This window comes from Dermacentor albipictus, chromosome 1 (assembly GCF_038994185.2).
Source record: "Dermacentor albipictus isolate Rhodes 1998 colony chromosome 1, USDA_Dalb.pri_finalv2, whole genome shotgun sequence".
NCBI lineage: Eukaryota > Metazoa > Arthropoda > Arachnida > Ixodida > Ixodidae > Dermacentor > Dermacentor albipictus.
In genome coordinates, this window is record NC_091821.1 from 364854740 (window position 1) to 364874225 (window position 19486).

The 19486-nt window shown below is 47.9% G+C and overlaps 1 protein-coding gene across 2 annotated transcripts in view; it reads right to left on the bottom strand.

Moving 5' to 3' along the window:
• The window catches only part of LOC135911330 (uncharacterized), a 307264-nt gene that overhangs the window by 114735 nt on the left and 173043 nt on the right, over positions 1 to 19486 (bottom strand). For both annotated transcript variants that reach the window (XM_070531853.1, XM_070531854.1), the window contains exons 3-4: positions 7782 to 7855; positions 3393 to 3758 (exon numbers count right to left, since the gene is read on the bottom strand). In XM_070531853.1, the coding sequence (XP_070387954.1) occupies positions 3393 to 3758; positions 7782 to 7855 (440 nt within the window). The remainder of the gene's footprint in view (positions 1 to 3392; positions 3759 to 7781; positions 7856 to 19486) is intronic.

Consider the following 19486-nt stretch of genomic DNA (forward strand, 5'->3'; position numbering starts at 1 on the left):
TCCATCGCTGCCGCCCACCCTCCTTCTTTTACTTCCTTCGTTAGAGTTCCGGACGCCAACGTGACACGATTTGAATCAATCCGCGGCGTTCCAGAACAGCGACCGCGCTGTTTGGAAGGCGCCAACGTAACTAGAACTAGTTTGACCCTCGGAGCTAATATATAACGCAGAAACACGGCGACGAAAACACGATATAAGGGGAGGCGGAATGAGAGAGGAGAGAACGAAACACAGAAGCACGGTAACTGAAAAAAAAAATATCTGTACGTACTGTGGCATTGGGGAGAGCTGCCACACATTCCGGCTGTCCACGTACAGCCGGGCGGCCTGAGCAATGCACGCGTTTGGCATTGTCGGTAGGTAGGGGGGTAAACAAAAAAAAAAAGGAAAGAAATTAACGCGGCGCAAGGAAGGAATGAACGCGGTCGACTATATATATATATATATATATATATATATATATATATATATATATATATATATATATATATATATATATACGGTGCTGCGCATGCGCCCTGTCTCCACTTCCGGCTAATCTGACTCGGGATCTGGCGAGGCACGCGCGCGTGGCTCTCCTTTGTGGGCAGCGCGAGCGGCGCGGTCCGCAGAGATTGCATATCGAGCACCTGCTTGCGGCGGCCTCCCGCCCCGTGGGAGCCCTGCGAGACGGCGACCGGAATGCGCACGCACGACGCGCAGGGGGCGCCTCGGTGTGGGCTGCGTGCTCAAGCAGATGGTGCAGCGAGAGAGAAAAAAAAAAAAAGCAGACGAGAAGAAATACGGTCTCGCATGGCGCGCGGAATGAAAGCTATACAGTTGTTGAGTGGCGTATATGCGAACGGGCCATTCGCTGCGAGTAATGCAAAGGCGTGGGCCCCGCGCACGCATCGAGGGCTGGGTTGTTTCGTTTTGCTTTCTTCTTCCGCGTCCTCCTCTTCTTCTTCTCTCTGCGATGTTAACACCGTGACCCGCACGCGAAGACGCCTATAAGGAGCGTCCCTAGATAAGCGCATTCCGTTTGCGAGTGTGTGCGAGGTTTTTGGCTTTTTGTCGACGCCCGCCGTCATTTTTTGCGCTTGCGCGTCGAAAATATAGGGTGACTAAACGTCCCGGACTTCGCGGCGCTGTTCCACATGTAGGTCGGCCTATTCGGGACGTCGGTTTATCACGCATTGGCGCCTGGCGATACTCAGAGCCATTGGATCGTTTTACAGCGCAGGCACGTCGCGCACTCATTGCCAAGGAGAAGCGAGTTTGAATTGTCCAAACATTGCCAAGCTTGTTAATTATTCTTCGGTTTAAAAACGTAACAGAGTGCTTTCTGTCATTGAGGAGGATTTTTAGAGACAAAGTAACAGGACATGACATCCCTTTAAATTGAGGGCTAGAACAGTGTAAAATGCGAGAATAGCAACTACTTTTCAAAGCAGGATGGACTTCTTCATTCAACAAATAGGCAAGATAAATGTCTTTCTATAGGGTGCAGCAGGCCCGTCATTGAGAGACACGAATATACGGGATGACCAAGCCTTCGGCCTCTTTTTCAAGCCATTGATGCCCAATGGTTCCGCTCTCGTTTCCTCCAAGAGTAGGCTCCCAACGTGACGTGAGGAGCCGACTCCGGCTCGTATGTCGCCGATTGAAAGCATAAAACAGCGAAGATATCTCGCTGGGGCATTACTCTCTCGACCCCCTGATCGGTCAGGTTTGCGTTGTATTTCGCACTTGCTACTGCTGAAAATACTGCAACTTGTAGAATTGTGCGACCGCCTTTGACTGTTGTTGCACGTAGCATCGCGTTACTGTGTGAATTTTTCTCGTTTATTTTTTTTTCTGTCTTCTTTCTTTTTTTTATTCCCTTTACCCCTTTCCCCAGCATAGGGTAGCCAGCAGGTATTTACACTGGCTAATCTCCCTGTCTTTCCTTCCCTTTATGTCTCTCTCTGCAACTGGTATCTTTCCGAGCGCACGTTAGCTACAGGAGGTACCAAGCACTCTTCTCACAACCCTGCGCATATTTTAACCCATTGAAAAAGGCATTCAAACTAAAAGACCTGGAACCGCCTAGGGTCTGGGCCGAGGAGGACTTTTTGTTTCGAATTCAAATGATTTCGAAAAGTAACAGTACCCTTGTTTTTTTTCGCCGGAATTTCCGCCTCGCTCTCGTTCCGTTGAAAATATTACTATATAAAACACTCGTGCGTTCTAAGCTCGAGTACGCTGCACCCATATGGGACCCGTACACTAGCTCACTAACACAGTCCTTAAAATTAGTTCAAAACCGCTCAGCTAGGTTTAGCCTCTCTAACTACTATCGCTTAGTCAGCGTTTCTAGTGTGAAGCAACAGATTGACCTACGTACCTCTCCATTCTACTAGACTTCGAGTTTCCCGCTTGTCTGTTTCATAAAATATACTACACTAAGAATGACCTAAAAATAACACTTTTTTCGCCTCCAAGCCATTCGTCATCCTGTATTGATCATCGAATGAAGATTGGGGTGCCTCAGTGTAAAATCAATGCATACCTGGAAACCTTCATTCCGGAAACAAGTCGAAACTGGAATCGCCTGCCCGCCTCCATCGTCGCTATCACAGATGATGAAGTGTTCAAGTCGGCTATCTGTGATCATGTGCTGCTTCATCAACCATTTTTTTCTTTTTTCTTTTACTATGGCCACTCCTCTATGCAATGCCTGTGCGGCCTTTAGAGTAAATAAATGAAGTGAAATGAAATGAAATTACAAAAAAAAGAAGAGCTGAGAGATTTTGCACACAGTGAATGGAAGCCCGGGGAGAAATGCAAGTTAATGCTTGATAAACTTGCCATTGGCGATAAATTCTATACGTTAGAACGGAATTTCTGGCAGCGTCATTTGAGGGGTGTGTATTTAACTCGATTTTCCTGAGTTGTACTCTCCGATGAAGTACGTTCCCTCTGTGAACGGATGAATATTCATTCGTTCATTTCTTGGCACCTAAACTCTCGATAAGGCAGTCATGTGTGCGACAGTTATCCAGTCTATGAGGAATCGAAAGCGGAATCTTCCATCCATTTAGTACGTGTCGAACTCCTGCACCAATCGACGAGGACTACAAGTGAGCATATTATGCGGTTAGTCGCACGGGCAGACGTGAAGCGTACTCTACGTTGCGGCTTTGTTATCTTCATTAGTATCCCAGTAGCTTTACCACTCAGTTATTTATTTTAGTATTGTCATTTATTTATATTATTTGTGTTGTAAAACACAGAGAAATTGTGCAACCGAGTTACTTTATGACTTTATCTCCTCACAACAACCTATGTATAACAGAACACAACAATCATCCACGCTCCCTTTCTCTGCCGCAGTGCAGGGCGTGCTATGGGCGAGGCAAAGCAACACTCACCGGATCCCTCATCGGGCGTGTCTCTGGGCATCGGTGACTCGGACGAGTCCTCCGGTTCGGACCTGTCGCTGTCCAGCTGGCTGCTCTCGGTCAGCAGCTCGCTGCCGGTCTCTTCCTCGGGGATGGTGTCCATGTCGCTGCCTTCGAGCAGCGCCGCGGCGTCGGCTGCCTCCGACGGGTGCTGCGCGCCGCTGCAGCAGCCTTCGACCGCGGCCCGCTCTTCTTCGGGCGGCGGCGGAAGCACGCCGTACATGCCAGCCACCACGTCGAGGCCGGGATGACACACGTCCGAGTCGGGGCTGTCCAGGAGACGGCCTTCCATGACGACGTCTTCCGTAGCGCGTGCTACGGCGTCGTCGGTCTCGTCTGCATTGACAAAACGGCAACTTTCGTTGGCTGTTTGTTCGATCGCCTGTGACACATTATGGTGAGCTTTCGTACAGTGTGTACGGAGACGATCGGTCGCGGCTGCGGTAGCTCGCGTTGATCAAAATCCGTTGCCGGAATAAAACATTTTGGAATTCAAGCCTAGTAAGCCATCGCAGCAGATAGCGACGAAGGGTCTGCTATAATTCTTAAGTACAGCAAACCTGCAAAAGCGACTGTAATCTTAAGTGGTGTACATTGTGTTGAAAGTACTTCCGTGTTGCGGTAGTGTGTATCTATCTATCTATCTATCTATCTATCTATCTATCTATCTATCTATCTATCTATCTATCTATCTATCTATCTATCTATCTATCTATCTATCTATCTATCTATCTATCTATCTATCTATCTATCTATCTATCTATCTATCTATCTATCTATCTATCTATCTATCTATCTATCTATCTATCTATCTATCTATCTATCTATCTATCTATCTATCTATCTATCTATCTATCTATCTATCTATCTATCTATCTATCTATCTATCTATCTATCTATCTATCTATCTATCTATCTATCTATCTATCTATCTATCTATCTATCTATCTATCCATCCATCCATCCATCCATCCATCCATCCATCCATCCATCCATCCATCCATCCATCCATCCATCCATCCATCCATCCATCCATCCATCCATCCATCCATCCATCTATCTATCTATCTATCTATCTATCTATCTATCTATCTATCTATCTATCTATCTATCTATCCATCCATCCATCCATCCATCCATCCATCCATCCATCCATCCATCCATCCATCCATCCATCCATCCATCTATCTATCCATCCATCCATCCATCCATCCATCCATCCATCCATCCATCCATCCATCCATCTATCTATCTATCTATCTATCTATCTATCTATCTATCTATCTATCTATCTATCTATCTATCTATCTATCTATCTATCTATCTATCTATCTATCTATCTATCTATCTATCTATCTACATTTTTCTTATCTTTCACGTCGCCCTTCCCCATCCCTCACCGTTGGGTAGCAGAACCTTTTGCTTTTTGTTAACCTCCTTAACTATGCCCCTTTTCTTTCTTCGTCTCCCTCTTTCTCTTTATTTGGCTTAAAGTGCATGTGCCAGAGAAAGTAAACAGGGCAGTGTGTTTCGCTACATACAAGTTCGACGCATGTCTACAATGTTATTGGGCCCAGCACAAGGTCCTGCGGGCTGGATTCCTGGCGACGACGACCGCACTGCCTTGAGGCTGGCATGCGGAAACACTCGCGTGCCGCAACTCAGATGCAAGTTAATGAACCAGATGTGGTCAAGGTTAGTATTCAGCCGTCTACTACGGCGTCTCCTCTCACCCACGCGTTAATTTGGCATGCAAAACCCCTTCAGTCATCTTACACAATTTGGCGAGTTGAAAATCAACTGGACAAGAGCATATTACGCAGATCGGAAGTTAGGTAAAAGTGGCCACCATCATTTATTGGCATTGGAGCTAATCAACCATGCCGCATTCAGAACTGCTTTTACCACGTCCTAAAGACGGGAGTTATAAGCGAACGCGTCGTCCCGAACAACAATAATAAGTCTTTAATTATGTTATACAATGGAGATCATGAATCGACACGAATAAACTACCAAGCGGAAAGTATTAACAATGGTAGCCAAAGGAACGTCGCTGGAGCCAACGTTTTGACAATGGGACTTGTATTCTTCAGGCCCCGTCGAAGACGTGCTCCATTGTCGAAACGTTAGCCTCAGCTACATTCCTTGCTCTACCGCTATTAATCACTTGAAGCATCCATCTTCATATGATCCTCCTCCTCCTCTCCCTCCCTCTCTCTTTCTCTCTCTCTTGTTTTCGATACCCAGCCGAAAGACACGCACTATAGCAGAGTGTGTACACTTTAAATCACCACACTTAGAGAGGCAAAAAGATGACGAACAAGCCCAACCCCCGGGAAACCACCACGATCGGCTAAATAAAGCAGCGATAGGCCAAGTTTGACACCCGAAAGCGTTTATGATATAACCGAAATTGGTTATACTAATCTTTCCGCCCATACAGAGCAGCTGACAGAAATTGCTTGGTATGGCGTGCCCGCGTGAACCGGCGGCACTCACCTAAACCTAGAGAGCCGCGGCTCTCAAAATCTCATTTAACGTTGCTCCTTGTTGAGCTAGTTGGTTCACACTGAATTAAAAGGGGAATGAGCATGACATGAAGAAACATATAAAACGCGTAGACAAGGCTTCTACGTGTCTTGTCTACGCACTTGTAGCCCTGTCTTCATGCTCTTTTTGCGCCAATTAATCTTTTCAACTGATAACGTTCAAAATATCGTGCTGAAGTGAAGCAGCAGCGCCACGCAGTGCTTCCTCCATTCTATTTCGCTGCCTGTGCACCTATCGCCGTTGCATTACGGTCGTCGTGTCGAGACGCGTACGTGGTCGATGGACGCTGCGCTAAACTTGACGCATTACGTTGTGTTTTGTACAGATAAGCTACCTTAACGCTGTTAAGGCAACGTATCGGGCTTCTATTCCTCCACTGTTCCTCTGCTCCGTATCTCACTGTTTTCGAAAACTACAAGGCCGAACAAGAAAGGTAATGTAAGAAGAAACAATAAAAAAATACGGGTGACAGTTTAACAGACAACGTGGACTGCAAGATATAACTTGCTAGACGTAACTCAACCAAAAAAGCGACGCATTTCGCTGTATCTAGCCATTAGCGCTGACTCCTTCAGTGTACCTAATGACAAATCGTACTGTGTACTAAGGTTGTTCATCGAATAGTCCAGAGACGCTTTTGTTCATCACGCTTTCGTTCCACATCGGCGGCGTAAAAGACACAGATCGGCACGGAGCGATGTGCGGAATCAACAATCTCAGTAGTCTTATCTATGGGCCTGTATACAATACGAAAATGTAAAGTACGTCAACCTTTTGCTGCAGTTGGCTGGTAAGCCATGCTGAAACTATTTTTTTGTCGGAAAACGGACAAAGGCTATAGTGTTAGTGCTCCTGTCAGTGCCAAAATACTTCCTCCTTGAGATACGGACGCCAGAGTGCAATGGCACTCTCGCATTACCGATGAACGCGTGCCTTCACAAGACACACTAAAGCTGAGTGAAATTACCTACCTTCCCGCACTGCAACTGAACATGACTCTAATGAATTTCAAAAGATTGTTCACATGTATCTGATATTCGGACAGCTAGTAATCCGTGCGCAGTCTCTATCTCTCTCTCCTTTTTTTACTTACTAAATAATAATGATGTGCTCTGTTTTTTAATGTAAAATTCCTGCTTTTGCAATGCATACTTGCAGTACTTCCATTTTTTTTAATGTCTAACGCATGTCCTCTGCTTGCATGGCATTTGGCTGTGTATCCTGTTTTTGCCGTGCTTTATCGCGGAGTACTCAGCATATCGTTGTAGTGCTTTTTCTTTAATTTTGCGTGGTATACCTTTATTTGAATATTAAGCCTATGCAGTAGCCCCCCCTTGTCTCTATGTAATACCCTTCGACAGAGGGTGTTTAAGGTATAACGAAATAACTAAACAAGCAAATTACAAATGGGTGAGCATACGACTTACTCGGGCGGAAGAAAATCCCCGGGTCATATACGTCGAAGTCGCTGTAGTGAACAAACCCATTACGACAACGAACGAAAGTTAGTCGGTAGTCACGACTTTTTGTCCAGCCCCAGCGGGCTTCTTTGAAAGGTTCAGCAGTAAGTAGCATAATCGCACTAACTTCCCACATTAGCTGTTTGGGGCTCTCTTCCCCCCGTGCAGGGTAGCCAACGGGAACTACCTCGAGGTAGCTCCCTGCCTTTCTCTGTATTCTCTCTCTCTATCTCTTTGGGGCTCTCGCAGAGGCATCACAGCAAAGAAATCGCGTGGCCGCGTGGTGTTCACCACAAACTGCGAACAGAGCTCGACCTGCAACCCACTCGCGTAGCATGAGATCACAAACCTCGGTATCCGCCACAGGAATCCAGCATGTCGTTCGGAAGTGAGTCGTCGCTACCGCTCGGCTCTTCGTCGGCACTGCGCAGAGACGAAACAGAAAAAGAAGAGTCAGAACGTTTTATCTGGCCACAAACACTTGACTTCAAAAGAGCATGTTACTGCGCGCAGCACTTTGTTCGCGATGTTCGCCAGTATGCAGAGAGTTGGCGAGGCACGTATACCGGTGAGGATAAGCGGTCGCACGATAGTGACAGAGGTCGGCCACGCCGACCGCCCGCACATTCATAGAGCGAATACAAAATTTTTATAGAGCCTGTAAACGGTCGAAATCAACGTTCGCATTATGTCGCTATGGCATGCAACGCTACTTCCCTGCCTATATCTTCTGAACGGCGTCATTTGCCTTTGGATATACACGGATAGGCGTTGGCTTTCTGACTCATGTTTAGCAAAATTTTCAATTCGCTACGGTTTCGTATAACGAACAATCAGACGCGCTGCACCTGGGAGATGTCGTTGTGTATGGGGTTACCAGTCGAGGCCAATTTCGCGGTGTGTTCTCTCGGACAACAATCCCCAGCCAGGTCCTAGCCAGGTCCCAGCCGTCCAATTATTTTCCGGTGGCGGCTTGTAAAATTCGAGGGGCGGCGGCGGCGGCCATCTCAGCAACACTCGGTATACACGTACGGGCCGCAAAGCGTTTCGGGTTGGTTCAGGACGAAGGTGACCGACCATTAGGGCTAATCGCTTGGGTCACCGTCGACAGAGACTTTCGTTTGCAGATAATCTCTAGCGAGTTGCCTGGGGCACAGGATTTATTATTTATATTTTATTTTTTATTGCCTCTTCTGTAGCCTCAAAGACCCCTACTTACAGATAAAAAGAAAAGTTGCGAAACAGCCATTTATGTTACGTTACAGGAGCGGCAAAAGCAGCTTCTTGCTTGTTCCGCAAAGGAAGTGGGCGTTTAAAATCCCTCCCCCCCCCCCCCCCCCCCCGGCATTAGCACCTCGCTGATTCGAAACAACCCACAAACTCTGGTCCACGGACAAAAGAGAAACACCAAGCACCGCTTCCCCTCTCACACTTCTCAGAACGTGGTCCGCCTACGACAGACACAGTCAGAGGCAGCGTTCTCGAGACAGTTATGATATAGGTGTGGTGCGTGCGCGCCCACCGCGTGATGGGTGGTTTCAACTGCGGCGATATGTCAGCGAAATCCTTCGGCGTCTGGCAAATTACACGGGCGTTCGGCAGCGGAAAGTAATTTCCGTTGCCTGGCACGCTACAACTCGTCAATGCTCGGCTTTCATTTGTAACCCGCCGATCCCAACCTAACCACGTCGCGGAAGACAGATGTTCTGGCGTAACTCGCGACGCTGGATTGCATTGTACGGTGTGCTGCACCAGAAATGCTGTAAGACTCGCCGTTATTTCTCATTTCTCCTTTCGAGGCCGGAAAAACCGGCGCGAAAAGCGAGGAAAAATGGCCCCAAATGTGATTTCCGAGGCTATAGCCGTAATAGCAGCCTTCCAAATACAATTGTAACCTGCAGTTGTACACGCGCGCTTATCGGTTACAGCTATAGGGAGGTACGGCAGAGGAGGGCTGAGCCTTTCTGGACGTTTATTAAATGTATCCAAGCCTTTCGAGCTGTATTAATACCGGGTAATATCCGCTTTAGATGTGAACTATGATGGCCCGTGAATAAATGTGTCGAAGTTATCCATTTCATGCCGCAACGGATATGCTCGAAGAAATTGCAAGCAGAGACACGATCCAGCTGTGCCATCGCTAACGAGTCCACGTAAATACATAGTAATTAATTGTCAACCCGGGAGAGTCGGCCACGTTTCGTTTCCTTTTCCTTATATAAACTGCATTAACGGCTAAAAGCACGCGCGCAAGGTAAATATTGGCGGCCACAGACCCGTTATTACGATAATGAAATCCGTGCGCCAGGGCTGATGCAGCACGACAACCTCTGACTCCCCCTCAAATGTGGTGTAGGGCCTTCATTGAAGTGATGGCTGGTAACGTGAAATGCAATCACATTAACTAAGCAGGGCGCCCAATTTACGTGCACTGGAGCTCAGTGACCTGTTGTTATTTCACTGGCATCACTGTGCGGAAGTGGCGAAAGATTCAGCTGGGAGAACTTAAGACTGCTTACGTGTGATAATGCGAAAGCATTATAGTCGCTTTGGTGGAATATTTGGCGCGTTCCTTGTCCGCTCAAGCTCTCGACTGCGTTTTAACTGCGCTTCGGTGAGGCCAAATGAAAAAGCGCCAAGCCTTTCAACGGGCTCGCTTGCCCGCGAGGAGTTCCTAAGTCAAAGGGCCGCTCAGCGGCATTCAAGTGGACATTAATGCTTTTTATTTGTTACACTAAATTTATGCACTCATGACGTGGCGCCACCTCTTACCCATTGGCTGCGCCATCACGTGGCCAACGACACACGCTCTATAGGCCACACGTTCGGACAGCCAGGTGGCGGCGACGTGACGTGCGCGATGATGGACGCACTACAGGTACGCATCAGTCAGCCAGAACCGTGGAGCCGCCGTGACGTAGGGGAAGCGTGCTCGCACGCCGGAGGCTCGGGTTCGATTCCCACCCAGACCGAAATTTACCTAAGATTCTTTTCAAAGGCTTTAATTTAATTTGTTTACAGGGACCTCTATGAGAAATTTGACGCCAGTTCGAGTATTTTTTTGACGCGGTTTTACTCTTTGCCGTCGGCCATTTTTGATACCGACATTCGGGCCGCGCCGTCGACTACACCATCGAGTTTTCTCGTAATGGGCAGATAATGCTTCCGCATTAAAAACAAGTAGCGTGCTGCACAAGTCGGCGACTGCATTTTGTAAAGCTTATTTTCATTTTACAACTTTTTTTGCTCTTCGTTAGTGGCTGAAACGAAGCCAGGTTTTCCTTATCGGCGGTACCGGACACTCACCGCGACGAGCGATAAGAAATGAGTAGAATAAAAAAGAAATAATCCTTACATATAACGACCCCTGCGTATAATAGTCGAAGCGGATATTGCTTGCTCTCCAGAGCATCCTTACAGAACCGCCGGCCCCCACAAGGCCGTCATAAATATCGCGAGGCCACTTCACGCAAGGTCCTAGAACCTGCGATCACCGCATGGAGTGAACGTGTCCCCGTAAACACAAGCTGCCACGCACTTAAACGCAGACCTCAGCGGAATGCGCTCCTCAGAACGCATACTGCGGAAAGGAAATGCCTAGCAAGAAACAGCGAGCGTATATATCGGATGAAATACCGCCTCTCCGACCACAAACATGTCGCGAGGAACAAGCCCGGGATGAACGGGCGCCGGACGCCGTGTGTGCACAAGGATTTTGCGCACAGCGGCCCCGGTCCCGCACCGATAAGTTCAAACACACAGGCAAACGGAAAAGCGGTTCCACAGCGTAAACGCCTGGCACGTATGCCACGTGTATGTAGTACACACATGTGCTACGCACGCAGCGGGGCAGCAACATGCTGCTGCGTCGTGCTGCCCATACGGGACGTTAGTCCTGGAAAAGATCTGCGCAGTCAGTGTCACATAAAACAAGACGACAGACAGCGCGCCCATCCGTGTCCGGTCTAGTCATCGCCGGCTCCGCATCTCGCATTCTCGAAGCGACGAGGGTATACACAGAAAGTATAAAGCGGACGCGAAGCGAAACAGGAATGTTAACTGCCCACGACGTTGCGGGCGCAGTGCGTGCTGCTGCGAAGCCGAAGGACGGCTTGAATCACGCTGTCGGAGACAAAGATAACGGCGGATATGATGCTGCATGTACTCGTAGAAAATCTCCCCGTCACGTATACCTGTCGTTATCAAAAAGTGATGCGCCTGTATTCTTGCAGGATACAACGAGCTAGCCTTTGACGGATAATTCAATGCAGGAAGCTTGGGAGGTTATACGAAAAACCACCTGGCTAGCTAACCAGCACAGGGTAAGGAAGAGGATGTAATATAAACGTAAGAGAGAGTCTAAGAGAAGGTTCGCTGAACACATGCGCCCACCAAGTGCCGCGTGGTGAAAGGCAATCCACCTGGTGGCTAAAATTTAAAAAAAGAAAGAGGAAGAAAAAAAATGAAAGAAGACGCAATAATGAGTTCGGAGTCTTATGTGCCCATGAACGTCGACGTCTATCCCCAGTTCTCTTTTACATGCAAAGGTTCGACAGACGGCTGATTGCACCTTAGAATTACTCTATTGCCGTATACCACACCGAGTCGTAAGGGCTGGATGTTGGTACTTTGCACAATGTGCAAATCGAGGAGTGCAGATTTTTGGGCTAGTTGGTTCGCCACCGGACCAAGGAAATCAGCCCCCGAGCTGCTCTCATTTGCTCGACGAGTCGGCAGGGTTGCATCGAACAATGATGGTAATCGCTGTGTGGGTGAATGCGTCGATGTACTTTCTCGTATGGAGAAAGCGGTGGTCCATCAGCCTGTGCGACGGGTACAGCAGTTCTTGCGGCAGAGGGCTGTGCGTGTTGCCGGCGGACAAAGAGGGAGGCTTCGTAGTTCTCACTGAGGGTGAGTTAAAATTTAACGTTGTGAGAAACAGTTTCTTCTGTAATGAAGCGCTGTGATGATGCCTCGCTGCAGAAAGTAAAAGCGGAAGGAAAAATGTTGTGTTCCCCTTTTAACCTTCCCCGCCCTGCGAAATGTTTTTTAAGTGAGGACCTTCATTTAAAGATCATGTTTTCTGTAAAGACTCACAAATCAGATGGGCCATTTAGAGTGATTGTTTCCGAAAGAAGTACATGGCAGTATGCGCTGGCTAGTTTTCTGCAAGATAAGCTTATATTGTTTCGTATTGACGACCCTTTCATGGTGAGAAGCTCTAATGAGGTAGTAGAGTTCCTTAGGAACAATCAAGACAACGGCATATCAGCCTGCTCCATCGATATTATGGATTTGTACTACTCCATGCCTCAAGGTGCCCTATTGCATTGTGTTGAAGACTGCATAGATAACTATGGCGTAATTGCATTCCAAACTGGGACAGGCATTTCATCCAACGGGTTCAGCTTCTAGTGTTTTGTCTATGATCTACCTTAGACACATATTCCGCATGCTTTGTCACATTCAAAGTTGGTGAAGTGAGCAATCGCAAACCTATGTTTTGTGAATGCGCTCCTCAAATCGTGCCCTCACCGGGTGCCTGGGAGTTTTTTGAGACAGAAAGAGCGGTTACTGGAAGCAAGCTACCCTATCTACGTACTTTTATCAGTGGCGGAAAATGCGCTGAAAAACTAGCGTAACCGGATGGTAAGCGCGAGCGCAGCCATGAAAGGAGATAAAAAAGTGGTTGTACCTTACATGCATGGGATATCACATGGTTTAAAGAAGGTGGCCCGAAAAGTGGAAGTGGACATCGTATTTTCAGCTCCACAAAAACTATAAAGTATATGTAAACGGCCACCGATCCGATGAGAAAGACACACCGATAAGGCTGCGCGAATAACCATCGGCCGCTGTTTGTGCACTGCGCGCGAGGTGTCGTATATCGCTTCCCTTTCACGTGCGGCAAAATTTACCTACATAGGGCAGACAGGCAGATGCCTCAGTGACAGGCTAAGGGAACACAAGCAAAATTTCAACTGTTATCGGGATGGACACGTCTCCGTGCTTTTTGATGATTTCGGGTGTAAACCACTGTTTAAGTATTGTGCAGTCGTGTTTAGAAATACAGATAACGATAGGAGGGTTATTGCAGGAGCAAGCTTGATTGCAAAAGAAGGTGGAAACTGCGCCATCGCTCCGTCGATTACTCTGAGCAGAAAGGAAACGACGTATCTGGAAAATGCTGGGTTGCGCGTGCGATAATTTCCACTCGTTTGAGCCGGTATTAGCACCATGCTTTTGTGAAATAAAATTCAGTTGATAGTTAGCGTACGTCCTGTCGTCTTTCTTGTCCGTGTCAATCCAGCGCTATGACTTCAATTGGTGCAAATCGAGCTCAAAATGCAAAGTTCTTCCGCAGTGACCATACGATAAAATTCCAAATCACTTTCACGGTCCGCGCTCTTTTAAAAGTTTTCTATTGGGTAGTCGCGTTTTCTGTTCTTTATTACAGTTCTTTTTTATTTATATATATTGTTCTTATTATTTATTTGGCTCGCAAAACGAAAATCTTGCGGAAGTTCCGTCATCACATTCGACTTACGTTAATGTGGGAGATGTGAATGGAACGTTGGAGAACAATGACGTCAGAGTTGCACTATAAATATTCTAACACTTATATCAGCCAGGTTTGCAAACCTGACAGATTTGTATCTCGTGGCCCTAACTTTCACTTGCTTGTCAAGTGCAGAGAGAGAGAGACAGAGAGAGAGAGAGGTCAAAGGGGAGGGCAAGGAGGTTAACTAGGCTGAGCCCAGTAGGCTACCCTGCACAGGGAAAGGGGAAAATGGGGATTGAAAGAGGAGAAGAGACAGAGATAGAACAACGTCTGCGTCAGGATGGTAAACGAGCGCTCTACGCAAAGCCATTTTCCCCATAAACTGCTCTATGATTTCCCTGTCTAATTTTTGCAACGTGTATCACTTCTCCGCGTTAACAGTTACGGAGTAGTCCGAAAAAAAATGAAAATGAAAGACAAATGTGTGGTAAAACGACAAACACCTAAGTAAACAAATAGACGGCCAGCCAGGCATCTCCGGTCGGGAACCGCGTGACCGAAAGTGATTTAGACCCTTCCGGTCGGGTGCACAAAAACGGCCGACGGCGAGGCCCGCCCCTCGATATCTGCCAGACGCCGGCGCCGCCGCGGCAGCTCGTTGCACTGTCGGCGGAGGCGGTCGGAGAGGCAGTGCACCAACGCCGACTGCAGCGCGCGCGCTTAGGAAACGCGGCACGCGCCCCGGACGGCTTCGGCGCGTGCGCAGTGGCCATTTCGAGCAGACCCCATGAATAAAACGAGCGCGCCTGACACGGACCACACAGCCGTTCGCCTGTATTTGTTGCGCCCTCGACGGCATGTAGCGGAGAGAGAGCACAGCGTGACGCAGGCAAGCAGCTCTGCGCGGGTCGCGTTCGGCCCTGGGGTCAGAGGTCGCGTGCGCCCCCCGACGAAGTGGAGAAAGAAGAGCCAGAAGAAGGGAGGAAGAAAGAACAAAACGAAGGCGACGAGGCAAGCGAGATAAAAGAAGCGCGTCGGGCGGTCCCTAAGGAATTGCTTCACTCCATCTAGCCGAGCACGAGAGTGCGCGTGCGAAAGCGTGCACGGGGTTAAAAAGGAGATAAAGGGCGCCAGAACGAGCGCGCGTGCTGCACCGCGGAGACGACGCGAGCGCTCGGCGCCAGTCGGGGCGCGACAATCGCGAAAAAAAAAAAGCGACAGAAGGAAACGGGGTGGAAAGAAACAAAGTAATCTAGGTTGAACGGTGCACTTTAGAAGAAGAAAGAAATCTGCATTCGAGATATAGCCGGCGGCGTTTGCCGCGGGGATTATCCGCTTCGGAAGTGGGTGGAACGACTTTGTCGTTCGGTATGAGTTTTACGATTGCTAAACGCTGCGCGGTGGGCGGCGTTGCGCGTGTTGGGGCGAGTGAAGGACGGAGCAACGAAAGGGCGCCCAGTTTAACGAAGATAAAAGGAAATGGTGCAACAAGCTTTGCGGCGTTATTGTGTGCAACGATGGGCCGTCAAGAGTGTAAAGCCGCGCAGCTCTGAAGGCAGTGATGAATAGAAATGAAAGCTTGAGATACGCCTGCAGGGTGGTTCGACGCGTACGTTCCCGTTTCTTCTTTGTTTCTCTTCTGCTTCTGCAATGGGTCGGTCCCGTAAAAGTGAGGGCGAATAATGAGCTGGGGTTAAATACTAATATACTGTCGCGTAATAGTGACAATGAAGAACAGAGCGGCAAACCCACTCTAAACAAGTTTACACCCTTTGGGTTGTATTTTCTTCCCAAACGATAATCGTCATCTGTCTTGCCCGTATTTCCTTTCTTTAACACTGCGAGCCCGGTACTTCCTAGTCACGAACGGCTTGCGCGTTATCAGCTTGACACAGCATTCTCGACAGGAAAGTAGCGAGCGCCGAGTTTTCATGAGAGAAAACGCAAGCAAAGCAAATGACGATTCTTGTTTGGGGACAAGTCCCAAAGAGTGTAAACTTTTTTTAGAGTGTACAAATGAGGAAACTAAGTTTTTATTGGGCGAGCCTGTGCCCACGGTAACAGGCTACACTCAAAGCACAGCGAAGCGAAGAAGACAGTTGGCGATAGTAGTCGAAATCTGATCAGCGGGTCAAGCGCGTCGGCTTTTTCTACATCACTCGTTGTAGGTTCTAGTGTAATAGCTGGTGCCCTTGTGGTTTCCAGAAACGACTGCACAAATCGTGTCGTTCGTGCAACCTGATAATACAAGGAGGACATACACGACAGATAGAATGAATGGTAACATTCGCCTAAGTTCCAAATCATGCATGCAGGTGCGTCTTGAGCTGAGCAATGACGTTCAACATTTGTTAGCCGGTGAACAGTGGTCACCGGAGAAAAATAAGCAAGCAGACGTGAGAACAAATCCTTTCTAAAGACGGTAAGGAAGGGAAACAATGATCATTATGGATATATCATTCTGACGAAGTGGCTCACGTTTGTCGTGGTTCGTAACCATAAGAATCACAATAAACTTACAGCAGCAGCATACCCCCCTTTCGTTAAACCACCAAGCTTCTTTTGCTGATTCGTGTGTAATACGTGCACGGTATATGCCAGGAAACAATGAAAGAGGTCGCCCGTTTCTTCCTATGCCGACAGCTGCATGAATTAATGAGCGAAATAAGTGAAATTGATTTGCTTGCCGTTCGTCAACAGTGCGACATTTCGTGCCGTGATGGTAAATCGTGCACACAGGTTGGCGGGTTTGCGTGACACGCGCGGGCTGAAGTTTTTTCGCGTCCTCTACAGCACGCATTACTCTATAAGTCTACAAAACGTAGAATATATATTCTTTCAGCCCGAATGTGTGGAGCACGTCCCGCAGGTCGTTGTGCTTCGCCCTTAAATCTGAGCAATGTGCATTCCATGGGTGGCGTATAAGTAGTACGCATGCATTACTCTAGCGAGTGATGCATGCTCCACAGGGCTCTGATAATTTTTGGTACAGACCACCTTCGAGACCGACGACCACCGTCATCGATAATGGCCGCGGTGTTAATCTAGCGACGTGTTCATTTCACGAAAAGCGAGTTCTCTATTTTTAGTTTCAAGAAACAGCATGATAAAATGAAAGGGCGTTTCGCTTCCGTCATAAACTTATCAGTCCATTTATTTCCAGAAAAAGAACGAGGCACCCCAGTATACATAGCGTGAGAAATTCCGATGTGCCCGTTGTGGCGTTCGTTGTTTACTCCGTACACTTACGCGAGAACAACCGACGACTACCTTACCACCTTATTCATTCCTAAAGCGGTGACTGCACAGCGGCGGTATTTCGTTTACAAATATATTTAGATGAGGTGCCGTTCTACGTCCGCCAGCCAGCTCCGTTTACCGTTGGAGTGGACGTCAGCGTTAGAAAAAAACGAAACAAATGTCGGCTGCGCCTGCCAAACGGGAGCGTTAAACCAGTTTTCGAGCAAATGCACTTAGCGCGCAGCATACAAGTTACCAGCGAGCCGTCTAATGACTCGAGAACGCGTTGATCTCTGTGCGAGAGGACATGCGGCGCCGGACGAGACCCGCAACTTTCGCCGAGAGAAAAGGCGAGACCCTTATGTCGGAATGCACGCATTCCCGGCGTCGTCAAGAAAAAGAAAAAAAGACAAAAAAAGGGGGGAAGGAGACAATGATATCTGGCCAAGGAGAAGGCAACGTTTAAAACGTCGGACTGTTCCGGCTCGCCACGTTGAAAGAACAAAATGAAATAAATGAGAGGGGCGGGGGACACACGAGAGGATAGGTAATAAAATAGATCAACAACGGGGTGTCCGTTTACTGCGGGTTTTATCTCTCGGAAATCCCCGAGAACGGCCGCACCTAACGGAAATGTCTGTGCAGCTTTTCGTTCGGCTCCACTGCTATCGAAAAGCGGCAATTGAATCAGCGGGGGGGGGGGGGGGGGGGGGAAGGTGGGGGGGGGGTGGCAGCCGAGGAAAGCGCAGTATAGAGGACAGCGCAAAGAATGGCACTGGCATGTTAATATGGCCCAGCACAAACGCATGTCCGGAACGCGCAGCAAGCATAGGTGGGCTACGCTGGCGAGAAAATAAGCTGAGTTTATCGGTGCCATCGCTCCGTGCGTATGCCCACTTTAAATAAGTGAGAAAGCTGAGGGAGAGGGAAAGTCCGGGAGGTTAACCAAGGAAGTGCCCAGTTGGCTCCGTACGCTTGGGGAAGGGCAAATGGAGAAACATAGATACAGAAAAAAAAAAGCACATGATTGAAATAAATGATTGTTTAAAAGTAGAATGCGCCAGAAAAATGCGTAAGGTATGACTTACACACAAGCTGCAGACATGATAGCTTTGGATTATTATTCAAAAAGGAGGCAAAGGCATTAGCGCAACATACATCCTCATCCTTGTAAGCCCTCCGCCTAGCGCGAGTACGTTAGTGAACTAATTGAATTCCTCAAAGTGAAATACGTCAGAACATTTCTATAATATGACTGACGCACAGCCGGCAGACATGATAGCATCGGATTGTAATTCGAGTAAACGAAAAACATAATTCGGTTACGCGGAACCTCAAGCACAAAGCCTTCCAGCTGCCGTTTGTTCTTGTGTGAGGAAACCGCACACGAGGACACGAAACATAAAAAAAAAATTATGGGGTTTTACGTACCAAAACCACTTTCTGATTATGAGGCACGCCGTAGTGGGGGACTCCGGAAATTTTGACCACCTTGGGTTCTTTAACGTGCACCTAAATCTAAGTACGCGGGTGTTTTCGCATTTCGCCCCATCGAAATGCGGCCGCCGTGGCCGGGATTCGTTCCCGCGACCGCGTGGTCAGCAGCCCAACACCTTAGCCACTAAGCAACCACGGCGGGTGCGAAACATTACGGCCAACTAGAGGCTAACAGCTTCGTTATAAAAAAAAATTATGAAGGAGCAGTCAATGTGAGCAGTCAGAGGTATTTTCGTCTCAGGAAATGGGAATGGGCTACAATCTTCAGAAGGGTTAGACCTGCTGTACAGTCGCGAGCCAAAGTTGGAGCGTCATTAGCGAAATTTTTGAATTTCTTCTACAACAGCTCAGGCAAATGCGAAACTGCTTCAGCGCTATTGCATTTGTCGAACGTGCGTGTAGACTGTACCACTCGATTCGAGGCCGCATGCCCAGGTTGCGAGGGGAAAAAAAGTTTTTTTTTTTCTTTCGTCAGACCATTTATCTCTAAGTTTCTGCTCGCAACTCTGCCAGCCCGCCACTCTCCTCCTTTTGATGAAATTAACAGAGCTGCCTTTCTATAGGCGTGGTATGGTGTGACGGATGGCCCTTTTCACTTTGTAATAATAACAAAAATTAAGAAATGTACATCATAGCCCAAATGATAGATTTATATAGAGGGAAGTACGGATGTAACTGATTTCCTCTTCACACTTATGACGAACACTCTCGTTGCCTTTCCGCAATAATATATGATGGAAACGCACGGAATAGTAATGGCCAGACGCATGGGAAAGGAGAGAGCTTACACAGGGTGTTTCAACGAACACTTCCAA